The sequence below is a fragment of the Enhydra lutris genome, unplaced genomic scaffold (genome assembly GCF_002288905.1).
Source record: "Enhydra lutris kenyoni isolate GAN:26980312 unplaced genomic scaffold, ASM228890v2 scaffoldscaffold21, whole genome shotgun sequence".
In the NCBI taxonomy this organism is placed as follows: Eukaryota; Metazoa; Chordata; class Mammalia; order Carnivora; family Mustelidae; genus Enhydra; species Enhydra lutris.
The window spans coordinates 65,458,126-65,474,904 of record NW_019154105.1 but is presented as its reverse complement, the minus strand read 5'-3'; the positions used below and the strand labels follow the sequence as shown (position 1 = coordinate 65,474,904).

Sequence of the window (16,779 nt, the reverse complement as noted above, 5' to 3'; positions counted from 1 at the left end):
ATAGCCGCCTCCAGGCACTGGAGTGACAGTATGCGAATGGACTGTAAATAATAACCTCGCTTGTTCCATTCATTCATCTCACAAGTACTGATTCTGTCCTAAGCACAGGACCATTTTATTCACATCTGAATTCTGTGTCAAACACAGTAAATGCTCAATGAGTGTTTCCTGAATTATCAAATACGGAACCAAATACAAGACAATGAACAAAAACTGTAAACCACGCAGCAGTTATAGTCTGATTTTAACAAATGCACACTTTATTACTGAATACAATCTTACATACATTTCCACTTGATCCTTTGCTGTAGGGGATAATTCTGCCTCTGGAGAGGGAGACCCCTCTAACTTTTTGTGAATCTTCTCTTCTGTTACGAAAAAAAAATTCAGAAAGATATGTCTTATATCTAGTTAATAAATGCTCCTGTTTTTTTTTAAGTTTCTCAAGTAACTTTAATCAGAACTTATATAGACTTTATGGCTGAAAAAGAACTCTATACCCATCTGTCTTTCTAATAAAAATCCATTTCTTCACAGCCCCAGACGGAATTCTCCAGCTTAACCACACTAACGGTGGGCTGCGAGGGAATAGCTGTCTGTCTCATCGCTGACTGAGTGCTCCAGAGGCACCAGATTAAAGACTAAAATCCTCTATTAATTTTGCCAGACGGAGAAAACATCTGTTGAGATCCTCACAAAATTCTGCACCCATGGATTCTGTATGGACTCATGTTGGACTGACACTACTCTGTAAAGAAAGCCCATTATAATCAGCTCTCTGTTCCAACCATCTAGGTAAGCAAGGGCTGTGGAGTCAACTAAAACAAAGGGCCGAGCTCTCAGCTCAGCCCTTGGGAAGCCCTTCAGTTACAAACAAACTCTTCAGCAAGGCTCAAGGCTTGGCAGGCAGCAAAAATGGCCATGAAGAGGACAATGAAACCAAGACCCTTGACCTCAATATGCAGCTCTCATTCCAAGCGCTTGCAGAAAAGTATCCACAAAAAGCTATGAGGCTTCATGCGTCAAAATGACCTTTATGAGCTTCAAGACTGCCTTTCCAAAAAAACCCAAGTCAAGGCAGAAGTTCCTTTCAAACCTAAAATAGAGACAACACCTCTGGAGGCCTTGATGTCAACAGGCAGATGCCAACAGGGAGGCCAGGGTGGGAAAGAGAAAATATTACTCCTGATCCCCATGCTTCCATGTGAAGGGGAAACAAAACATGCCCCCCAGCCCCCGCCCCCAACAAGGGCACCTGTGAATTAATATACTCCTTTGAGCGGGGATCTATCCACAAGTGACTGCTAAGGGTGACCCGGAAGCCCTAACAGCTGAAGGCACAGCGTGACGCTGGCAAGGCGACACACTGAACACGAAGACGAACTTCCTTCTGTCTGTCTCTGGCTGACTCTAGTGCCTCTGGAATCAAACCCCTCGGGGCCCACAGCTTACTGCGTGCGGATGGGCTCTGGAGGCTACACTCACCTTGCTTGCTCTGAAGGTCCTTCAGTCTGGAGCAGAGCTCCTCCACTAAAGTCTCGATGCCAGAGCTCTGCGTGACAACAAAAATACATGTTACTTCATTGCCAGGCCCTTGGACATGCTTATTTTCATACAAAGGTTTGACCAATCTCCCATGTTCTAAATGAAATATGTTAGTAATATTTAAACCCCACGAGAGGGTTGCCTGGTGGCTCAGTTGTCAAGTATCTGCTTCAGCTCAGGTCATGATCCCAGGGTCGTGGGATCGGGCCCCACATCGGGCTCCCTGCTTGGAGAGCCTGCTTCTCCCTCTCCCACTGCCTGCTGCTCTCCCGCTGCTATGCTCTCTGTCAAATAAATAAAATCTTTAAAATAAATAAATAAAGTACATGAGAGCTGAAACACTCCAGGTTTGCTGCTCTGATTGAGCATACATATTTTATTAACTGAGTACAGTCAATGGCTTACTGATACAATGTGCAAACATTAATATGGCTCCCAGGACGGCTGGTCTTCCTGGGGGGTTAGCATCTCACTGCCGTGCAGCCGACATACCCTCGTACCTATCGCATGGCTAGAAATCAGTCACCAGCCAGAACAATACTCGGTACCTATGTGAGCAAGGCTCTGTACCAGATTCAACACACAGGAGGAAAAATCACAGAAATCTCATGTGGTTCCTCTAGGAGCTTACAGTCTAGAGAAAAGAAGGCCAGTGTTTTCTTTTTTGAAGCGAACACTGGTGACAGCAACAGAAAGAGAAGTGCACAGCATTCAAAGCCGTGCATGAGCGTGAAAGCTTTGTGTTCTCTGAAAGGTCACGAACAGGGTATTAGGCTCCACACGGGGTGGGGGGTGGGCGCTGAGGACACCACGCGCAAGAGCCTGAAATGGGGAGGATAACCAAAAGAGCCAAAGTTGAAAGAAAAATGAATACTGGAAACAGGCACGAACAAATAATCTTCCACTATGTAGACTTTCCAACTTCAACAATTTTCCCTTTCTCAAGGAAGAAAGAAAATTCCTTCACAGGGTACGAGAGGAGCAAATGCATTTCTGAGGCCCTTTATTCAGTGGTCAAAGTCGTGTTTAAACTGGAAGTGAGTCTGTCTTAGGTGGGCCGACCCGGACAGGTGCCCGTGACTCTGCTCAAGCGGCTGCCTTCCTGGGGCCTGGAGGGGCTAAAAATAGAACTTTTCCCCATTCACTCAACTCAAAATGACTCAGCACAAGTCTCAGAGATATCCTAAACAAGAAAGCGCATAGCTCCAATTTGAACAGCAAGAAACAGAGCACAGAGGGAATGGTTAACGGTAGACACGGACAGTTACATCCTATCCACGGCAGACCACAGCTTTTATCGGGGAGACAGGCCAGAGGGTGACAGGGAAATGGGCCACAGAAGAGCCATCCTGCCCTTAAAACCACTCAGAAACCCCGCAGCAAATGTTAGTCACAGACCCTGCTTGGCCGCCACAATTCCATCAGAAAGCCTCGGCTTACCATAGCGCGCAAGGTGTGCTCGACGTGGCTGTTTTATTGCATTCCCTCCAGACTACGAACCTAGCCCGGAGTCAGCTGACACGCCACCTGCTGCACGCTGCTCAGTACAGCAAGCCTATGTCACCGTGTTTCTAAACCTGGTGCCAGGCTCCAGGGAGGAAGGCAGAGCCTCCAGGGATGGCCTGCTCAGCCCCGTTTGGGGCCCTGCGGTGCCTGCCAGCTGTTCCACAGTGTCTGGGGAAAATCATGAGAACGAAGGGATGAGATACTATGTTTCATGCTTTGTCTGGGAAATTGCATCCACACATCTCTCCAGCTGAGTTGTTTCTGGGCCGTAATGCAGTGTGGAAGTAGATCTATTTGCTCTTGTATATGAAGGGCAAAAAAAACAGTGAGCTTACTTCTTAACTCTGCACAGAAAGGCCAGCGCTCCCCACCAGGGCTTCTGCCTTCCTTCCCGGACTCCTGCAGCAGCCTACTTAGATTACACATAATCATTTGATGGTGGGGCTATAACTGTGAACTGAGACACAAAAAGGGGTACCCCAAGCAGCACTGTACCCGGTCATCTCCCAGCAGGCATTCTGCTGGGTTAATCTGGTGCTGTGAATGAGAAATGCCATTTACTTTCCCAATTATGATATAAACCATTAGCTATTTTAATATTTCCATAGTATAGCATATCCTGAAGACAATCAAGAACACAGAGAGTCTACCAGATCTTTTTAATTTTTTTTAAGTTTTATTTATTTATTTGATAGAGAAAGAGAGAGCACGCGCGCACAAGTAGCCAGAGAGGAAGGCGGGGGGCGGGAAAACAGGCTCCCTGCTGAGCAGACAGCCGGATGTGGGACTCGATCCCAGGACCCTGAGATCATGACCTGAGCCAAAGGCAGAGGCTTAACCCACTGAGCCACCCAGGCGCCCCGAGCCTACCGGATCTTAAGAAATAAAGTAAATCAGGGGCATCTGGGTGGCTCGGTCAGTTAAGCATCTGACTCTTGGTTTTGGCTTGGGTCGTGTCTCAGGATCATGAGATTGAGCCCCGCGTTTGCTTGTCCCTCTCCTTCTGCTCCTTTCTCTCTCCCAAATAAATAAATAAATAAATAAAATCTTAAAAGAAAAAAGGGAATAAAGTAACAGTGACACCTGTAGGAACAACATGCTGCGGGTGAAAACCGTTCTAGCACTGAACTCATGAACTGCTTTTTCAAGCAGTATCACCTAACGGTCACTGCCCAGCGTCAAATGAACACGTAAAAATGCTGCACCCACCCCCACCCCCACCAAAAAACAAGAGCATGCCAAGCCGCAAGCAACTGTCCTCCAAATCCGGACCCAGGGGAGCACACACGAAGACTGGCTTGTGTCCACGTGCAAAGGCACCCACGGGGTTAGCGCTCGCTTGGTCAGCAGACGGTCATGAGCACGGGGCCAGGCGTGACCCCGGGAGAGACAGGGCCCTGTCCTCCCAGAGCGGACACAGGAACAGTGCCTGCCGCTCAGACAAGATGGCTGAGTAGCATGTATTTGGCCCTGGGGTCCCAGGGGCAGGGTCTGAATTCCCACCCTGCCTCGTACCCACTGGGTGGCAGGGTGCGTGCTGTTCTACCTGGGAAGCCGAGGACACTACACCTTCCCCTCGAGGCCCGCGAGGGCGAATTAGGAGGATGTGCCTGTGAGGCACCAATGTTGGTGCCATTTCTAGACTTTGTGTATGCTTTCCATTTTCCAAAATCTCATTAATGGATTGGATTCACTGCTTCTAAAATGCCTTTAAATTTTGCTCTGCTTTGAGTTGGACGTTGGAGGAGTAAGAAAGATAATTAACCTGACCCAGGTCACCCCAAGTTCCCTGGATTCTGCCAGAATCCGGGGCCCCGGCACGACCAGATTCCCTCGCCGAGCCCATAGGTAGAGCAGCAGACACAGCTGTGCCCCTGGAATCCAAGCCACAGTCGGATGCAGCAGCTACTGTCCTACTGCTTCTGAGAAATTCTTTTATGTGCTCTCTTCCCACAACATGCTCAGTCCTTCTCCATCCTCTCCACACTGCACATCCTTCTCAACATGAGGGAAACAAAGGCAATCACACTCAGTCCATTATCTCTCCTCTCCACATTCAAAGCTTTCTATCGCTATCTCTCCATCTCAAAGCTTCATCTTCTATGGAGAGATCATTTGAACCAGATACTCCCTAACTGCTGGGTAGGCACTCCCACCCCAACCCTGGGGTCACTAACGAAAAGGACACACGAGTGTTCCATTCACACGCAGGAACGCATGAGTCAAAAAGACCTGGTCTGCACGTCATCCCAGGGCTCACCACGTGACCGTGGCTTTCCACACCAGGAAAATGATGACACCAGGGCTGATGCACGTCCTGTAGGCTGTTACTGCATTTCCTACACCAGCCCCAACTTCTCTCCTGCCCACCACTCCCGCAGTGCTCCTGTGCTACTTACTGGGGGTGTCCCTCCTCTCTTCCTGCCAACCCTTCTATTAAGCATCTTCATTTCTGTTACATGTTTAGAACTGAAGACATTATTTTGTCCCCTGAATGTCTCTTCTTCACAGCACCGCTGACCTGCAGCACCACGGCAGCTGGACAGAAGAAAGGGACCGGGATTCATTCACCCGTCAATTTGTTGACTTTTACTCTGCAATTTCCATTAAGGTGTCTCATCTCATCTTGGGTGCCTGGTGTCCTGCCTGGTTCCATCACTCCAGAAAGTACATATCAGGGCTGGGAAAGCCTAGCACTTTGGGGACCCCGATGAGCCACATCTCCTGGCACCCCGCCCACCAGAGGTTCTGCCCACAGTGAGACACCAGCGGGTGTGATGCATGGGCTCCTGAACTGCTACCTCCTGGGTTCCACCTGCCTGTACAGGGGCCTGTACTAGCCACACAGAGGTCACAGCTAGTGATCCCCGCAGAAACACGAGACAAGTGAGGAGAGCAATCTTGGATCTTCCAGTCCCAGCTGCCATATGATTTCAAGAGCATTAAGACCCCACACAAGACCAGCAACAGAACCTCCCAGCTGAGCCCTAGCTGACCCACACTGCTGTGAGGAAGTGAAAACAGCTATCAGTGTAAGTCATTAAGCTTTGGAGTACTTGGTCAGGCACCAATAACCAAGGTACACACTTCCAAATACCCATACCCTGCACATGGACAGAACTCGTTTATAATTTTTCAGATCTCAGATTTTTATTTTTTATTTTTTTAAAGATTTTATTTATTTATTAGACAGAGAGAGACACAGCGAGAGAGGGAATGGGAGAGAGAGAAGCAGGCTTCCCGCAGAGCAGGGAGGCCAGTATGGGGCTCAATCCCAAGACGCTGGGATCACGACCTGAGCCTAAGGCAGAGGCTTAACCCACGAGCCACCCAGGTGGCCCCCTCCCCCTTTTTTTAGAGAGACAGTGAGAGAGTGCACTCACAAGCTGGGGGGTTGGGGGGGGGGGGAGAGGGAGAATCTTTTTTTTTTTTTTTTTTTGAGAGGGAGAATCTTAAACAGGTTCCATGCCCAGAGCAGAGCCAGCCCCATGAAGGCCTCAGTCTCACAGCCCTGAGATCACAACCTGAGCTGAAAACAAGAGTTGGACGCTTAACTGACTGAGCCACCCAGGCACCCCTCACACTTGGAATTTCTAAAGCAGAATTGTAAGACGAGTGGCAGGAAACCTACTGATGATGATAAACTGTAAAGAATCACTTCCATTTTAAAAGCCTTTTTAAAATGCAGAACTAAGTTAAGGTTAAGCCAATAAACAAAAGGGTATCAAGTGAGACAACAGAGAATCGATACCAGGGTTCCCAGGCTCATGCCTCAGTGGCCAGGGAAGGAACAGAAACACGTGCCGTGGCTAGCTGTGATGCAGTAGGAAGTGGAGGATGGGGCACGCGCTATGCAGACAGAACAGACATCTCTGGCCTACAGCCATTCAAAGATTTAGGGGAAAAAAAAACAAAAACAAAAACCCAAACAAAAAGTTGTTTCTGCCAAGGCACCTGCACGAGGGCTGAGACTCACTCCCATCCTTGACCACCGGAAGAGCTACAAGAAGCCACCCCGTGGCTGCTTCCAGCTCGTTACACCTGCTCTCCAGAATACGGTAGAGGGGAGCAGAGAAATACCCACTGGGTACTACCAAATGCCTACCACATGCCAGGGAGGACAAGACCCACATCTTCTTAGAAAGATGGACAAAAAGCAGTTATAATTTGTCCTAAGAAGTAGAGGATGGCAGCGTCTGTTACAAGTAACGATCAAATAACGTGATTCACAAAGGCTTCGAAAAAGGTAACTCCACTCTGCCTCATCTGTGGCTGGGGGCGGGGAGGGGGCAACAGCCCCCTCAAGCACCCAGTCGGATTCACGACCCACGCCACCACCCTCACAGGTTGCCTGCTGGCCCTCCCGCCCCCTACCCCTGCCACAGATTTATAGCAGCTCCCATTTCTTCCCTTTCCATACCCTCACTTCTCGACATTTGATATTCAGGACTCTCTTGTAAAAACCACAATTTCCTACCTTTTCCAAAGAGAGATCAGAAGACCTAGCCCCATCAGGCCCGCACCTGCCACAGTTACAACCAGTGAGTGTGGAGACAAGCCTGTGCCTGGCAGGCCTCATGCTCTCTACTGTCCTACTCACTCAGCTTCCTCCTTGGCCCTAGAGACATGAGCTCTCCGGGTCTGGGCAGACACACAGACAAGCCATCGGTCTGTTACTCCACCTCCCTCCAAACCATGCAGCAGCAGCGGAAACCCCCTCACACCCAACTGTCCTTTCCCAGTCTCCACGTGGCCTTCTTCCCACCAAGCTCATGTTCAAAGCTCTATTCATACCTCCACCCACAGATTTGTGTCTTTCCCCTAATTTCCTGTCCTCAGAAATGAAAATCGAATTTTTTTTTTTTGAAGATTTATTTGAGAGGCACCTGCGTGGCTCAGATGGTGAAGCACCTGCCTCCGGCTCAGATCATGAACTCGGGGTCCTGGGATCAAGGCCAGCGGTCAGGCTCCCTGCTCAGCAGGGAGACTGCCTCTCCCTCTCACTCTGATGCTCTCCCTGATTGTTTGCTCTCTGACAAATACATAAAATCTTTAAAATAAAAAGATCTGAGAGAGTGAGCACGTGAGCAGGGGGAGTGGCAGAGGGAGAGGAGCCCCAGCAGACTCCTGCTGAGCGCAGAGTCCCATGCAGGGCTTGATGTCCCAACCCTGAGATCATGGCCTGAGCTGAAATCAAGAGTCAGATGCTCAAGCGACTGAACCTCCCAGCCAGGCATCCCTGAAAACTGTATTCTTGCAGCGGCTCAGACCAAACACCATAGCTATCCCTCCCCAAATCCTCCCTTTTCTCCACCCCAAATCAAGTCCTGTCAGCTCTACCTTCAAAATGCATTTAGAATCCCACTAATTCTCGTGGTCCTCTCCCTTCCAGACCGCCACTTTCTCAGAGTCGGCCCCCTGTCAGTGCAGCAGTCCACAGGGTCCTAGCAGCAGAGACGTCAGGTTACACTAGCCTCTGCTCCAGACTCACCAACACTTCACCACTTCCCAGAGGAAAAGCCAAATCCTCCCAAAGGCCTACAGGTGTCCTTGAATGCCTCCCCTCCATGGAACCCGGGGTAAGGCAGAGGCCGCGTGGGAGGGGCCGGGGCCAGTTGTGACAGCACAGCCACCGGGAGCGCACTCAGCTTTAGAGACCACTGACCAGCTCCTCGGCGGTCTGGCCTACAGACTCAGCACAGCCTCACTGCTTGCAATGTTCAGAACCCCCCTAAGTGTTACTTATCACTGTTTTGATGCTATTATCGTCCAGAATGAGTTACGGTCAAAAGTCAGCATGCAAAGACACAATCAATATATACTATCAAAGCTGACTTCCACAGTAGACCACCAGGGAAAACAGCTTTGGTACATGTGGCCCTGGACAGCACAGAAACACCACCAACTCAGATACGAGGATGCGCAACGCGCTTTTGCTGGGGGGCTGCAGGCACTGCGGGCACACAAGCCATGGCCACAAGCCCCTGCGAGGCTCTGTGACAGCCTCAGGCCAGGCAACTGCCCAGGCTGACCAGCAGCTCTACTTCCCAAACCTCACCAAGTTATCACCTCGAGCCTAACTCACTCCCTAGACAGGGGTCCGGTGCGGCGCCTCGCCTTCCACGAACGCCCAAACTGGGCAACGACACACCAGCTGCGAAGCAGCTTTCAGTAGCCCCATTAGAATAAGCAGAAATATCACTCATTAAAATGAAAAACAAAAACAAAAACAAAAACAAACAATATAAAAAGCTCCAATTCTGGGGACTGAGAAAACAGAACCAAGGAAATCTGAGGATTCCAAAATACAAGTCAGCAAACTCCAACACTAAAACAGGACAAGACAAGGTCTGGATATAGGGGACATCAGGCACACGCCCCGTCCTCGAATGACAGAAACCACTCAGGAGAGCGTCCCTTGACGAAACCAGCCACCTGCAGGGCATGGGGGCCACGCCTGGCACAACCCAAGCAGAGCCAATGCAAACATGCTGGAGCAGACAGGTGCCCGGGAAGTGGGGTCACTCGTGGGTGCAAATGAAGGCCATCCGCAAGGGCAGCTTGGGCCGGGCCTCACCAACAGCAAAGCCCACAAGGGTCACAAACTCCTGGGTGTGTGTGTGTGTGTGTGTGTGTCTGTGTGTGTGTGTGTGTGTGTGTGTGTGTGTGTCTTGATACCAACTGCCCAGAGTCTTCGCGGGGGTTGCCAAACTTTATTCAATGTCTAACATGAAATTTGACATAACGAAGTTTCCTACTGTTTCAGTGACATCTCTTAGACAAAATATTGGGCTGAGCAGGTCAAAGAGATGTGCTGTGATGTGGGGGCACAACCTGCTGCAGGGAGAGAGCGGGAGGAGACAAAGCGTCACTTCCCAAGTATATAAAGTGGAGTCAGGGAAGTCCACCATCCTCCATCCTCCTGAAACGACCCAGGGAAGTCTGAGGCTGTGGACGCTTTTACAGAAACAACTAGCCCAGTCCCTGGCACAGTCACACATGCACACACACACAGATATCAGGAGAAAAGACCCCATGCAGAACACGTACCAGCACCCCTACCTACCCACCTAATACAACAGCCTCATTTATGTTGCTGTCGTGTAGTTATGTCAGGAACATTTTAACTGGATTGTAGACTTTTGGATTCTGGTCAGCTGGCAGTGACTGGGTGGGAAAGCAAAGCCCAGCACCACAGATGTCACCATCCTCAGTATTTAGGGAATGAACACCATACCCATATGCGAACATTCACTGTGGCCAAAACAGAAAACAAAACTTCTGCATTCTAATTTCCTAGCTAGGACCTCTTTGTACCTTTATTTTCACTGAAGCTGCCAGACAGATTCTAGAAAGAAAAGCCTAGGGACACAGAGCCTACAGTTCATGAACATCAACAGTGATCTCTTTCTATAGTTACAGGCCATAAGGAAAGAGGGATTTTTTTTCCAGTTCTTTCCATGGACTCCCTGAGTCGTGCTGAGCCAGCTGGAGCGCTGGCTGAAGGACTCTGTGCTGATGCACACACAGCAGCAGGCACTCGGAGAAAGGCCGTGGGGCTCCAGAATGTCCTACTTCCTCTTCCTCCATTTCCAAGCATGACCGCAGCTCCTGATACATGCCTTGCACATTCACTTACCTGGCTCATTTTCATTTGGTAAGATTAAAAGCCATCATTAGGAAAAAGAAATGCAACAATTTTCTATAAAATGAGAAGAACAAATCGGACGACTTCACTGGGCTTGAAAACAAAAATACCCCCTTTGACTTCCCAGCAAAGGAAAGCATTTTTCCCAAAGCAACAAAGGAAAGAACCACTCTCCTCTGCCTGCACTGTTCCTGCTTCACACCAAATCCTTTCCAGCACACACCACGCTGAGCGAGGATGAACCAGATGTGAGTGCCACGAGGCAAGGGAGTCTTGGTTAGGCTAGGAGAAGGCACCTGTACTCATCAGCGGAGTACTGTACTCCATGAGGCAGGGGAGTCTTGTGTTAGGCTAGGAGAAGGCACCTGTACTTCTCTTTCACGGTTCACGTTAGGCACCCTGGTTTTCTTTTTCTTTTTTTAAAAAATATTTTATTTATTTATTTGACAGAGAGAGAGAGAGATCACAAGTAGGTGGAGAGGCAGGCAGAGACAAAGGAGGAAGCAGGCTCCCTGCTGAGCAGAGAGCCCAATGTGGGGCTCAATCCCAGGACCCTGAGATCATGACCTGAGCCAAAGGCAGAGGCTTAACCCTCTGAGCCACTCAGGCGCGCAGCACCCTGGATTTCTACTCCGCTTCCCTTCACCATGAGTCGAAGGCAAGAGTCATTTCTCAGCAACTTTGGTCCAAAGCAGAAATAAGATCCTCTCTCAGACTGAAACTCCTAACTCCTATTTTCCTCTCAAGCATGACTCAGCAGCTTTGATTTTACTCAAAGAATTTACCTGAACTAAACTCTCCTTAAAAAAACCACCTGCCATTTTTCAACTCCAAATTATTTTTCCTTCAGTGTCAGGTAGAAAATACCTTTTGCAAAACTATCCAACCACCCCCTTCTCTCTGAGCACTGCCCCTGCTCCAGGAGTGGACCCCCAGGCAATTCTGCCCCCTCCCTGCAGCTCGCCCAACCAGGGGTAGGGGGGTGGACGATATCTGGTCCAGTCCGACCAATTACAGTTCTCCCTGGCTGATCGGTGCTGGATACCACCCTTCAGCAGTGGTGCTGGGCTAGGGCTGGCGGGTGGTTTTCTCAGCATGCTGGCTAAAGCAGAGAAAGCCAGACTTCAGAGAGAGGTGGAACGACCCAGAAGCAGAGAGAGAAGCAAATGAGAGAATGTGGATCATTAGAGTAAATGACTTTGGCTGCCAATTATTTTGTTCCCAGTTGAGGACGCTCCTCAGGCCCTGCATTCCCAGACCTGGTTTCAGTGAGCTATCCCTACATCCTTCATGTATATTCCCACTTTTTCTTAAACTAGGTTCCTGATGCTCCCCTTGTTGTAATGCAACAGTTCCAAAGATGGCCACGTGAGCAGTAACTTCCAAATCCCTGTCCTACAGTCTAAGAAGCAGCACTTTCATGAGATCAAAAGTCAAAGATCAAAGGGGTAGGGGGAGGAACCCAGTAGGAGAGGATAGGAAGGGTCGGGATGACAAGGGGGGACTGCCCCAAGACAGCATTCACGCTATCAAGCACCAGGAGACCAGTGCCCAGGGAGCTCATGGTGTCAGTCCCCAAGGCACAAAGTCATAAAGGGAAGACAGAAGTGAACAACGGCAGTGGCGGGCACGAGGCGTGCACAAGCAGAACAAGACGGTGCCAGGGTTCGGCTCTCAAATACAGTGCTGGGCGGGGGAAGAACACAGAGCGGAGGCGCCCTGAACAAGCCTGGGGAGCCGTGCGTGCTACGCGGTGGCCACACAGAAGACCCCTCCACAGATCACCCAATGCAGCAAACCTGGTTATCTCAACATCAGCCATGAGGCAACTCCTGTAACTGTTTTATCTTCTAATATTACATAAAACATTTGTCACATCCCTTAGCATCCTGAAAGAAAATGGTTTTAGAATATAATCACCCATTTAAATTAAAAAGTTTCTAGAGGACAGTATCCTTTCAATTCAACTCTGCTTTATAAAAGGTACTTAAACCATACCATCTCAAATAACTGCTAAAAGCAAAATAAAATAATTTTCTAAGTAGTAGGATCTCAGAGAGTATGTCTTATAGTGAGTATTAAAAATTGCATAGTACTGGGGCCCCTGGGCGGCTCAGTGAGTTAAGCATCTGCCTTCAATTCAGGTCATGACCCCAGGGTCCTGGGATTGAGCCCTGCACTGGGCTCCCTGCTCAGCGGGGAGTCTCCTTCTCCCCCCTCCCTCTGCCACTACCCCCTGCTTGTGCTCTCTTGCTCACTCTCTCAAATAAATAAAAAGGAAAGAATTGCATTGTATTAATTAAATGGGTGATTATATCTAAAACCATGTTTTTTCAGGATGTTAAAGGACATGACAAATATTTTATATGAAGTATTAGAAGACTGATAAAATAAAATAATCTTATATGGGGTGCCTGGCTGGCTCAGTCAGTACAGCATGTGACTCTTGATCTCAGGGTCATGAGTTCAAGCTCCATGTTGGGCACAGAACTTACTTGAAAATAAATCTTGTAATATTTTGTAAAAACCAACAAAAAATTATGAATCATAAGCAAATGTAGTGTCCTCAAAATACTAAACTACTATCCCACTTCTAGGAATGGATCCAAAAGAAATAATCTAGAATATGGAAAAGCCACATATGAAAATATTCGGGAGAATATAACAGAAAATAAAGAGTGGCTGGCTCAGTCAGGAGAGCATGCGACTCGGATCTCAGGAGTCATGAGACTGAGCACAGAAATTACTTAAAAAAAAAAAAAAGCAAGCTAAGTAAATATCCACTAATAAAGAGTGTATTATATTGCTGTTGGAATATTATTTGATGAACTAGAACTCAGCCACTACAAAGAATAAAGATAATGTAGTAAAAAGATGGAACATGTTTAATGGGAAAAAAGGATGTAGAATTTGGTGTATACTCTAATTGTAACAGTACTTTAAATGAATCTATTTTAATGCAACTTCATTTATGCATTAAAATGTCCTAGAGGAAAGAGTGATACTGTTCACATTACAGCATTAAGATAACGAGTAGTTTATTTTTCTAAGTTTCTTTGGTCAAGATGTTGTAATTGTGTACTTTTAAAAAAACACCCTCCCCCCACCCCGGTCTCTTTTTTCTTCTCTTAAGCATTAGAAATAAAATGTGAACCTACTTCGTCAGAAGCAGAGCGAAGACACTGGACAGCAGCCTGTTTTTTCATTTCTTCTAGAGTTAGGTCTGAGCACTTTTTCTTACTCTTTCCCCATTTCTTGTAAGCTCCTCTTTCCCAGCCCAGGAAGATGTCATTCTCCTAAAATAAGATTAAACAGAGCTCCATGAACAGTGAACTAAGAAGCAAGTTTCAAACACTGTTCCTTCCCACATGCTCAAACACATTCCCCTCCCAAGTGCATTCATTGCTAGTAAGTTCAGAGACCACAGACACAGTCAGTCTGAGCGCTTTGGAATAATCATTCGTTTGGTACCTATTACCCAGATTTGCATTATATTATGATTTATTTACGATCTTAAGGAATATGACCCACTGACATGAAGTGGTAATAAACGCAGACATTTGTATGTAAATCAAGTACAGCGTAAATAAATTCCAGACTGCATACACAATTAAATGTCTTCTGTACTTCCCACTCTTTGATAATGAGTATAAATATTACTACAAGATTTTAACGTTTAACAGTTAAATGGTTCAATTCCTATTTTTTTACCTTGTAGTCTAAAAAACAACAGATATAAAATATTTTATGTTGGCATTGTAAGTTTATTTTTCCCCTTGGTTACACAGGCCCATAATCAAAATCTGAAGAAAATTTGGAAAGTGGGAAGAAAGCAAAATCATCCATGAGACTACCACCCAGTGAGAACTTGAATTATTTGGTCTGCTTCATTTGGCCTTTTCTGTATGCTTTAAAAATCACAGACTTGAATTCATGCTAGTTATAGAATATTGCATTTGACTTAACTTACTAAACCGTAAGCATCACCTCAACATTACCACAAATTCTTTGGCTATAGAATATTCTAAGATGTAAGTTTACAGCTATTTCCCTAAGCTGGGACTTTAAAGTAATATTTTTAATTGCTTTGCTACTTTGTCTCACCCAATTTAAAAATAAGTAAATAAAAAGCCTTCCATTAGATAAATTATGATTAAAACAGTGGACAGACAATAAGAAAAAAAAAGGACCAGAAAGGCAATGGCAAAATTTTAAAAATTACTTAGAAGATGACGTGGCCTACAGCAGGCCCTCAGGACATGGCTACGAATATATGTACAAGAGGAGATAAAGATGGAAAAGCATAATAATAAAAAGATTTTAAAAATCAAATCATACACCATCAACTGTGTAACCCAATTTTTACTTTGATTCAATACATAAAAATTACTTTAATGCCACCAGATAAGAGTGGGAGAACAGTCCCTCCCTCTACACCCCTCATCATTAGCATACTTTCCTTAATTTCTTGGGCACGTCTGCAGATCTCATGAACCTGAAAAACATATTTTCTGGCTGAGTGGTGTCAACTCCAGTTTTCCAAGGGAAAAATGTGTTTAATGGCCAAGTAAGTACTATCAATGTATTTCCATTTATCTGATGGGTTTGGCTGGACAACACCTGAAACCTGACGTTCCTTATCAGTGATATCTCCTGGTGATCAGGTTTGTCCTCTAAGAGGAGCAGCAGACAGACCCATAACAGCACAGACCCGAAGCTTCCAAACGCAGAAAGAAACGTAATAATTCGACTGTTCATACTATATAAAACAAAGGAAGTAGAAAAGCTATTTCTGTAATGATGAACACAGGACTCGTTTTTGTGTGAGCTCTTGAGCCTGGCTCTTTCTCCTTCTTGAGATTATCAACATGTTTCTGTACTGAAGCTGTATTACAGCTCAGCAGAGGTAACACACATTCAAAGTCCTAACGAAGTTTTATTACACAGACAGAAGGGGCTTTCAAAATTCAGTTCACGTGGTCAGGTGCTCTTTCTGGAGGCCATGTGACAAAACATCTCAAACATCTTAAACACAGGAGTGTACTTTCAATCTAATAGTTCTATTTCTGAGAATTTATCCTAACAAAATAATCACCTCTGTGCGCACAGGCTTAGCTGCTGTGGTACTGACCACAATGCTGTCAACCAAGGCAAACAGCCAGAAACCTAAATGCCAAATGTCAGGAATTATTTAACTTATTTAACTTATATTTAACTTATTTAACCAAGGAAGACTTGGTTAAATAAGTTATAGTTTATCCAGGCGATAAGATATGTACGACAGCCATTAAGGAGATTACGCAGTGCACTTACTGACAAAGAAAACCATCTGCAATATACTAGGAGAAACAGTCTACACAGCAGTACAACCTCGTTTCGTGTGAATGTGCGTGTGCGCACACGTTACCGTGCACTAGAAGGTCTCAAGAGAAATGACCTAAGAGGTCACTGAGGAGCTTCTCTCTCAGTGAGCAGGAGAAGCACACTAATATTATTTTCTGATTTTTCTTATAATTAGGTCATACTGTTTAATAGTCAAAAGTTGTTGGGGCACCTGGGTGGCTCAGTCATGAAGGGTCTGCCTTCGGCTCAGGTCATGATCCCGAAGTCCTGGGATCAAGCCCCACATCGGGCTCCCTGCTCGTGGAGGGCCTGCTCTTCCCTCTCCCTCTGGTGCTACCTCCTGCTTGTGATCTCTCACTTGCTCTTGCTCTTTCAAATAAGTAAAATCTTTTAAATAAAAAAAGTTGTGATATTGTTTTAATAGAAAATTTACTAAGTTAAAAATGGAGAAACTTGGAAGAGCGTCTGCCACTCTTCACCTAGGATAGGTTATCTGGCAGGGGCTTCACGTTTCCTATCTGGCATCCTAGGTCTACCCATAAATGTGGACTCCCCCGTTCATTCAGTAGTGACTTCAGTGTCTGCTCTGGGGCACTAGGGATCATAAGTATGAACACAGCAGAGGCCCTACCTGCCAGAGGTGCCCAGGCTGGTATAAAATACAAACTCAAAGGCCAACACCTGAGAATGGTGGTTGCTGCTATAAAGGTCTGCAGAACACATTCAGGAAGACTAAA

At 46.7% G+C, this 16,779-nt stretch overlaps 1 protein-coding gene across 3 annotated transcripts in view; it reads right to left on the bottom strand.

Annotated features, from left to right (window-relative positions):
- Positions 1-16,779, bottom strand: part of LOC111149088 (KIAA0232 ortholog) — a 56,533-nt gene that overhangs the window by 20,670 nt on the left and 19,084 nt on the right. For 2 of the 3 annotated variants that reach the window (XM_022506003.1, XM_022506001.1), the window contains exons 3-5: positions 13,858-13,995; positions 1,486-1,552; positions 287-368 (exon numbers count right to left, since the gene is read on the bottom strand). In XM_022506003.1, coding sequence (XP_022361711.1) covers positions 287-368; positions 1,486-1,552; positions 13,858-13,995 — 287 coding nt within the window. The remainder of the gene's footprint in view (positions 1-286; positions 369-1,485; positions 1,553-13,857; positions 13,996-16,779) is intronic. The other variant, XM_022506002.1, reaches the window with a different exon arrangement.